The sequence below is a fragment of the Austrofundulus limnaeus genome, unplaced genomic scaffold (genome assembly GCF_001266775.1).
Source record: "Austrofundulus limnaeus strain Quisiro unplaced genomic scaffold, Austrofundulus_limnaeus-1.0 Scaffold396, whole genome shotgun sequence".
Lineage (NCBI taxonomy): Eukaryota > Metazoa > Chordata > Actinopteri > Cyprinodontiformes > Rivulidae > Austrofundulus > Austrofundulus limnaeus.
In genome coordinates, this window is record NW_013952798.1 from 378492 (window position 1) to 387958 (window position 9467).

General features: G+C 38.6%; 1 protein-coding gene across 1 annotated transcript in view; it reads left to right on the top strand.

The window, feature by feature from the left end:
• Positions 1 to 9467, top strand: part of ankef1a (ankyrin repeat and EF-hand domain containing 1a) — a gene marked incomplete at its 3' end in the record, with an annotated part of 36387 nt that overhangs the window by 18526 nt on the left and 8394 nt on the right. The window contains 4 exon segments of the mRNA XM_014023918.1: positions 3011 to 3210; positions 3294 to 3443; positions 5982 to 6105; positions 7017 to 7833. Coding sequence (XP_013879372.1) covers positions 3011 to 3210; positions 3294 to 3443; positions 5982 to 6105; positions 7017 to 7833 — 1291 coding nt within the window.

Genomic DNA, 9467 nt, shown 5'->3' on the forward strand with positions numbered 1-9467 from the left:
AAATTATATATTTTTCTGGTATAAATCTGCTGTTTTACATGATTGTTGAATGAAATTAACATAATTATTAATTTATTGTGAAACAGATCTGGTTCAGCTTGCTGTTTATCTATTAGTTTCTATGGTGGCTGTAAGCTGTTGTCCTGTTTGGACGCCATTTCTGCTCCTCCATGCTGTCACAGACACTACCAGTGGATGATATGGGCGGGGCTCAGTCTGGTGATCTTATTCAAGTCTATGGTTTGAGCCTTTTCGCCATCACACCATCTAGCTGGTTGGATCAGACACTCTGATGATATGTGGGTGTTCATATAAATAAAACAATTGTTTTTAGTTCACAGAAATTCCAAAACTAATTTGAAAACTATCATAAATTTGGGCTATTCAAAACCTATAGATTGTAAATTGTAAAGACCCTAAAATTATYGTAAAAAGACATTAATAAACACATGATTTTCTATTGACCTTCCATGAACCACTCGGAGACAGCTAAAGGACTGGATGTAGATGACCAGATATGGTCTAAGCCAAATTCTGCATCTTTTACTTGTTTCTCTGCTCCAGCACACCTGATATGAATAAACAGGTGATTAACAGGCTTCTGCAGAACTTGAAGTAATTCAKTCATTGAATCAGATGTGTTGGRGAAGAGAAACAAGCAAAACTGGCTGGATAGCAGTCCTCCAGTGTCAAGTTGTGTATAGATTTTGACCCAGGGAGCAGGCAAAACTTTGGAAAAAAAAAATCTAAGCATTTATTTAATTAAAACCAAAATGCTGACAGAGCAGCAGAAAACTCACTTTAAGACACTGACGAGCACAGAGGACCAACCAGACTGGCGACAGGACAGGATGCACAGTAAACCGACATGTACAATAGGTTGCCTGTGCTGCCCCAGAACACTACAGGATTTCTCAAACATTCATTGAGATCTATGATCTCAATCAGATTTGCCTGGTTAAACAACGGTAAAATAAAAAAATAAGAAGACAAGACAGAATACAGTAGGTGAGGAAACAAGGAGATGGGAAGAGATGTGAGGATCAGGTGTGCATGGGAGGAGATAGGGAATAACACACAGGCAGGCGTAGGGGAACACAAAAATGACACTAAAACAGACAAATCGCAAGGGGAGTTAAACACGGATCTTCGTCCAGTGCCTGAATTGCCAACTGTTGGCCTAAACATACGTGGCACCGGTTTCAATTGTGCATGAGCACTAACATGAGTGCCGAAGTATTTGTAGGAAATATGAAAAGAAGAAAATCACAATTAGATCAGAAAATAATAGTTTTTCTTGGCAACAATGAAGAAAATGTGCTTTCAGTGCTTGTTTTTTTAAATAAGAAACCCTCTAAAGTAACTGAAACATGATCACTCACTTCACTTACACGGATGTATTTAATGTGTACAACCAGTTGGACTGTTTAAGTAAACTGAGCTGCACAAAATTAGGCTGACAGCTTTACTATTACATTATTATTCTTAAGATAAACACTTTTCTCCGCATTATTTAATTTAATAGTGACAGCTGTATAAAATTTGATAAAACAAAAGATGGAGCTGTTTCTCAGAAAATACTTCTAGATTAGATTATTTTAATGGTTTTTTGAATTTGAAATTTGATTGAAGTGACAAACTGAAAATAAAACTTAGTATTTTTTATGATGACTTCCCAATTAGAAACAAGATGGCATGTGTTTCTCACAATGGTTTTATCAAAACATCCTTTTGATCACACATATATTTCATGCATTTCCTTCTAATTAGGGCTGAACAATATTAGAATGTGTTGCGATGATTATATCAGATGCAATATATCCTTTTTTTCTTTCCTTCTTTTCTAATGTGTACTTCTTACTCTATGTAGCTTTTAGCTTTTTTGCCAATTTCATTTGTGTCTGGTGTGAGCTTTTGCTGCCACACTGAAAAAAATAACTTGTAAGATTTACTTGAAAAAAATCCTCGAAACAATTTGCACTGTTTGTTAAGTAAATTTAAATGCTACAGATTCAAGTAATATTTACTCATCATTATCTAGTAAAAGTTACTAAGAATATAGTTAAAGATTTGTGATGAGTAAATATTACTTGAATTTGTAGCATTTAAATTTACTTAAACGTTAGTGCAAATTGTTACGAGGATTTTTTTGAGTAAATCTTACATAACAGTGCACATGCATCAAGGACAATATTGTAACATGACACCTCACAGCTACAGAGAAAATGTAGCTCTTGTTGTAGTTCAAGACTTCACCACCAGGTGGCAGTTTTGAAGAACCTTTATTGGATTCTTCTTCATGAACAACACAGCCAAAGTGAAACTCACAGGTCTTATTAATGACTACCACTCTCACTTATGGTTACTTCTACTGAATGGTTTAACTCAAGTTAACAAATAATGAACACACAAAATAAAGTAACACAAAAGACTAATCGCTTGTCCTCTCCTAGAAAAGTAAAGCAAGGGAATGAGGAGCAGCAGCCTTTGTGTGTTCATGCGCCCTCAGTTTTAGCCCAGAAGAGTAGAAGTTACTTAATATATTCATGTTTATGTAATGTCCAGAAAAAGCACTTAAACATTACTGGTAAAATAATATTAGTCTTTACGTTTTTTGTACAGTAATATTGATATATAATATAATGCACATTGTTTATTTAGTAAATTCTAGTAGTTTAGAGATTTGGATATTTTCTYGTAAAATTTAAAAAGAATAATAAATGTTACTACACCCAAAAGTTTGTTTTTTCAATGCATGAGACTCTGTCCAACTGGCTAAAAAAAATTGCATTAGCATAAAAACCTTCACATTAGTCAGCAATTATTGCACTCCAAGCAGTGCTTTGTGATATGAATATTGTGCACGGTGATATTGCAATGATGATATTTTTGTGATATATTGTGTGCCCTACTTGAAATATTTACTAAAATGTCAGCAATCCCTGCCCCTCTTTATTTGTATCGTTGCTGAACATTTAAATTTGTGTCACCTTCCTTGTTTGTGACTCAGGTRTGCTGTTCTACTGTAACTATCCCACCAAGCGTCACAACCGCTGCCTTCAGCTGGCCCTGAAAAACCAGGCGGACGTCAACAACGTGTCAAAAAATGGGGTTCACGTCTTCCAGATGATGTGTGAAAAAGCTCATAACTGCTCCTTGTTGTGTCACGTCATGTTAGACGCTGGTGCAGACCCCAACGCAACAAATCAGGTAGAAAACAAGAGATAAAAAAATAAAAATGGGTAATAATGAGAAAAGTTGTTTTTTTTAAACATATCTTTTGCTCTTCTCAGGAAACAGGCATGACAGCGTTAATGGGGGCAGCCTGGGCTGGCTCCCTGCCGCTTGTTCGAGCCATTCTCAGGAGGGGAGGAAACCCCAATGCTCTAGATAAAAAGCACTTCACTGCGGTTCACTATGCTGCTATGGGGGGCTTTTACGAGGTAGTAGCAGCTGTAGTATCTGCTGTGGCACATGACTTTGTCGTAACCCCCACTCATTGGATGACATAAAAAAATATCTGCCAGAAAATGAAGGATATTTGTGGGGTTTGCAGGTTCCCAGGGGTGTGTTAAAACACAGTGAGTTATCCAGTACATGTGATAGGTCATTTGAGCATGGACAAAATGTTGTGGTGAAGTTTTGGTGGTTTATTATCACCAGGGTCCTGGGTGGAGCATGGAAAGTGTGATGGTGGCGTATCGATGACACAGGGCCTGTATGACCTGACATTGTTGGTTTTAGAGAATTTGAAGCATGGTCTCATGCCTAGACTACAACCTCATCACACCCACACTTTACTGGCAACACTCTTCAGTTTTTGCATCACTTTTGGCAGTGCAACTGCTGTTAGCGTTGCATCTACTGCAGCTCTAGCTACAACCAACAACATCAATCTACATTTCACTGCATGTCTGCAAAGATCAATTCTTGCTCTCTCTGTGCCAATAAATACTTCACCATTCTCCATTTTTTTTGTTCACCTTTTGGACACTTGTTCTAATCATGGACAGGCCGGCTTTGCAAAGATGGAAAAAAGGATGGATATGGTTGAGGCTCTGCACAGAAGATCTTTCCTGCCCACAGCCATCAGCATCTACAATAACTTTAGTTAAATGAGTTACAACAACACCTAATTTCCCTCTGGGATCAATTAAGTATTTTTGATTTGAATTGAATTGAAAACCACTAGCATGACCCAAACTGCTGCACATCTTCCTTTTGCTCAGCAGATTCACTGCCTTTTTTCTTTTTTTGGAGGATGGTTTGTTGACATTGAGTAACCCCTCACCAGGTAGGCATCTTTAGGCTGTGTTTTTTTAGCAGTGCACAGCCAAGTGTGAAGCAGCTGGGATAAGAGTCAGCTCCTCCAAGTTCAAGGCCATGGAAGGAATTTCTGAATCAGGTGGAGGAGCTGTATTTGGGAGTCTTGTGTACGAGTAATTGTAAGATGGTGCAGGAGATGGATTGATGAATCAGGACTGTGGCCACAATAATGAGGATATTGTTTTGGTCTGTCATGATGATGAAAGCTGAGCTGAAAAGTTAAGCACTCAATTTACCAGTCCACCCAAACTTCACCTATGTTTATACATTTTGGATTATGACCAAAAGAATGAACTGCTTACAAATGGCTGAAATTAGCTTGCTTTGTTAAGGTCACCAGGCTCAGCCTTGGAGAAACTGTGAAGAGTTCCATCATTCATATGTTGAGCCATTTTCCTCATCAAAAGGAGTCAGCTGAGGTGGTTCAGGCATCTGATAAGAATGCCTCCTAGGGGTCTCCCTTTAAAGGTTTTCTAGTCGTACTGGAGGGAGACCCTACGGAGACAAGGGATGTCTGGGTTTCTCTCCAGGACCTGTTGACCCAACCATGATCAAATTCACAGTTTATGACTGAGTTGTACAAACAGCCTCAAACAGATGTGGCAGTAGTGTCATGGTTTCATGTTGTGATCTTCTAGCATGTAGCTATGTCCTGGTGGATGAGAGAACAATGCCTGGGTGGGACCCAGTGTATGCTGGATGTGTTAGTATCCTGGAAATGTGCTTCTGACATACTGTATAGAGCTTCAGGGTGCAAGAAAGTGTCTTAGAGACATAAAATCAATTCAATTCAGTTTATTCATATAGTGTCAGCCAAGTCACAACAATTGTCATCTCAGGGCACTGAACACAAAATTTAATACTTCTAAAGGGCTCAACACACGGGAGGCGATGTCGCTCGCTCTCCATTCATTTCCTATAGAGCCTGTGCGGTGAGGCGACAATCGCTCGCCCTCCTCCAGCCAAGCGACCGGCGAAAATAGTGCATGTGAAATTTCGCGCTCGTACACATAGACGTGCACACGCAAGCTTGTGACGCGACATATGAAAGTTGAAAAATGTTCAACTTTTGTCGCTGTCGCTTAGCGTACAACCAATCAGCGAGGGTTTCATTGACTGACCAATGAGAGGAGAGTATGCTACACACTGCTGTTAGCTAACACTTTCACCAAGTGATTACTAAAAAGCTTTGTGGAATTTATTGGCACCAGGGTGAAGTTTATGGTAAATTTTTCCTCATAAAAATGTATCTTGATGTGCATTTGTTTTTCAACATCATTAGCATCGCAAGATTTGTTTAGTTTACACGTCCGTAATGCACACCCGCCTTCAGAGTCAAGAACCAATCAAATTTTGTGAAGACAAGTGACCTGAGAGCGCGATTCGCAACGCTGCGATTGCTATCGCGTCCCGTGTGTCGGGTTTCACACAGGCTGTGATGACAGCCGTCAATCGCTGTTGTTTGTCGCTGCCCGTGTGTCGAGCCCTTAAGGAAGTACTAAGAGCATAGCAGTATTATACTTTCACAATAAAAGTTTCCCAWTTTTTGCAATACTGAATTTTTAAGTTGTCAATATTATGTTTTTATTTTTCAATGTAATGCTTCCATGTTGGTATTTTGTACAGTGTTTCACTGTGGTGCTTGTATCTTGCAGGTAATTCAGGTCCTGTCTGCATACTCAGCAGACATGGGTGTGATTAACCTTCATAAGTGCACACCTTTACACTACGCTGCTGCCACAGGCAACGCCAACTGCTGCAAGTTCTTAGCTCAGAGAGGTACAGTTTGAGAAATGAACACTGCAGAATACTTCAGTGTCCTTACCCTACACCGGGGGTCTGCAACCTTTACAATAAAAAGAGCCATTTCTGCACCTCAGCTTGCTAATGAAATGTGCCCAGAGCCGCAAAATAAGCTACAACTGCGATTATCAACTGGTGGTCCGTGGGCCTTTTCAAGGCCTTTTTGTGAACCTTTATGGCCAGTGGAGGTGACATAAACCAAAAAAATATATTGTGATTTTTATTATTTATTATTAGTTTTACACTTCAAGACTGAAGAAAAGACATTCATGCAAAAGAACAATACTGACGATAGTTTATACAGAATTTCATAAAAACTAGTGCAGCTGAACTAGTCAGACATGTTTTTCTCTAATTCTTATTATATAGTCCTAAAGGTGTTTAACGATAACCCTGATAGATTTGAGAGAAAGATTATAGAAAGAAGTTGGATTATTTAGGTAGAAAACAGGCTAGCATAAGCTAACATATTTTACTTTTTGTATTAGTATTTTTTATTAGTATTATTGATTATATATTTGCATAAAATCTATTAGTGTTGTGAGTATAAAATCAAACAAAAATTTATGTTATGTTTGGTCACATTTTCAAAGAGCCACTGCAGAGGGACCAAAGAGCCACATGTGGCCCCAGAGCCGCAGGTTGCAGACCACTGCACTAAATTGATGAGGAAGTGGTGGCCGTGAGAACAAGTGTCTCAGTGCTATAAGGATTTATGTTCTTATATTTGGAATTTGCAAGCTTAAAATATTTCAGTACTTGTAGAGCCAGGAGACAGGAAAATGAATCAGACAGAAGAATATGTAGCTGAAGACACAATCCCAAATTAAATTAGTTCATTTTGAAGTTAGTTTTTTTTAATCTCTAAAACCTTGCTCTGTGTTCAGGTTGTAACCCTAAACTAAAGAACCAGGACAATTTGCTGCCACGTCAAATTGCCAGTGACGCCGGTCACAGCGCAGCAGCCAAGGAGCTTAGAAAAGCAGAGAAGCAGCAGGGAAAAGGCAACAAATCTGAAGGTGTCGGTCTCATGTCAGATCGTTGGGCTCTGATCCTTCACGACTGGTCGAATGAGTTTCAGGCTGAAATACGGCAAGCCTTTGGGGACACAACAGTTCCTTCAGAGATGTTTGTTTCGGTGTTAGAGAGGCTAAAGGCTCCTGTTAAACCAGATTATCTCCAGAAAGTTGTCTCAGCCCATGACGAGAAAGAAGAGGGAAGGATCAGCATTACTGACTTTATCAAAGGTGTCAAATATATCAAGAAAGCCTTTCTCCTCTCCGCTCCAATGCCAAAAAAGAAAAAGGAGGGAAAGGGAAGAAAAGGAGGGAAGAAGAAGAAGGGTAAATTTGTCCTCCCCATGCCCATTTGTACCCTTCTGCCCGAACTGAAGTCCCGGCGACCTGACGGAGGCCCTCCCCACTACATGATCGAAACGTACTACAACGGCTCTGACATGCATAGATTCCCTGATCACCCACCAAAACATCCCATAATTAACGATTCAGGGTGGTACATGGAGAAGCCAGACAAAGTGTACGTCAATATCAACAACTGTGTGAAAAGTGGAAATCTAGAGACTCTGGACCTTGCGTTCAATAAGGGGGTACCTGTGGATGTTCAGGATGAATATTACAAGACGCCACTGATGGTGGCCTGCTCCAGCGGAAACCTTGAGGTGGTTCAGTACCTCCTGAGCCACAGGTAAGAAGAATCATGTTGTCTGTTAGAGCTCACATTTCCATTCAGGTTGACTCAGTGGTTAATTGTTCTTCATTTTATGTTCTTCATTTTATGGTAGACTGTATTTATAGGCAATGAAAACACAACCCTCAAATCTTTGCTTATGAAGTAAAAACATCAGCATCCAACATATTTTTTTATACAGCTCACAACTCAATTAGGACTTACTTATGCAAAAATCCAAGCTGACAAAAAGATGTTTTGATGTATAAATTGCAGAAAAAGTGTAAAAAGACATGATCAACAACATATTTGTTAAAGTTGCTGCCTGTGGCTTTTTATCTAACACACTTGTGTCTCTTACTCCCTGAAAAACCATTCCTCACCAAGCATTCAAACAGATAAAAAGAAGAAACAGTCAGTGCTAATGACATTTTTACATAAGCCCAGTCTGGCCCAGCCTGTAACGTTTCCGCTGAATTCTGTCTGGCAATAGCTAATCTTTTGTTGACCTTCCTCTTGCTCTGTTTCAACTGTTCCTGTATTACAGAGCAGGGGTTCCCAAACTTTTCCATGCCAAGAACCCCCAAACAACTTTAGCTTCTGGCCAAGGACCCCCTTGCAAGTTGACAATAAAATACATCAATAAATGTAAAGAAATATTCATTTTTTTAGAATGTTTTTTCTCACTTTTATTCACCAGTGAATAGCTGTAAAGTTATTCTTAATGCATGCTGCCTCAAACTTCCTGATTTTACTTGGCCAGCAGCAGTGTCCTCCATAGCAGGGCTGCTGGTTGGTTCGTTTGGCCTTTTTTTGTCACAAATTTGTCGATTGCTATGCTAGCTTCAAACTGAATGAGCTATTAACCTTGGAAGAACTGCTGCCTGGGTGGTTCTTGTAAGTTTAGTTCTGATAGCGGGAACAAACCCAGAACAACAACAAAATAGAGAGAAGCATGGTTGTAGCAAAACTGAAGACCTTTTTGTTAAAAAATAAAGACATCATGTAAATATCTCTAAAAATGGGACAGCAAATTTATAAATAAATAAATGTGCTTTAATTCCCTTTTCTGCTTTCATTTAGGCTCTTATAAGAATGTCTACAGCATTTCAGTGTCAACAAAGTTATATCTATCAGATTCTGATCACCTAACTGAATTTTTAAGTGGTTCACAAGTGGCTATTTTACATTTCTTGTACATCTGTCTTAAAATGTAAGGCATACAGGGGCCAGGTTGGGATGTAGAGTAGATGACTCATAGTGGGGCACTTTAAAATTTCCTTTATTTTCAAAAATAGTACGGGGTAGGAGTTTATAAGTTTTTTACTTCTTCCTGCTCTATTTTGAACATGTTGAGATTATTATTGGCATAAAATATGTGTATTTTGTATTTAATATGTGTAATGTGTACGTTTAACTTATGATCATCTCTTTGTATTGTATGGTCATCATGTTCAAAATAAATTTGTTTGATTGAAATGTAAAACTTGACAGATCAGAGAGATGAACATGGGAAATGACCTTTCAATATATTGTTATAAATTATATTTAAAATAGTAATTGAAAAACAGGCTGAATATTTTGTTAATATTTTCCATTTTTATTTAAACTTTTTGTCCCCTAGAGGTTTTGATGTTTTTGCTCAAAATACC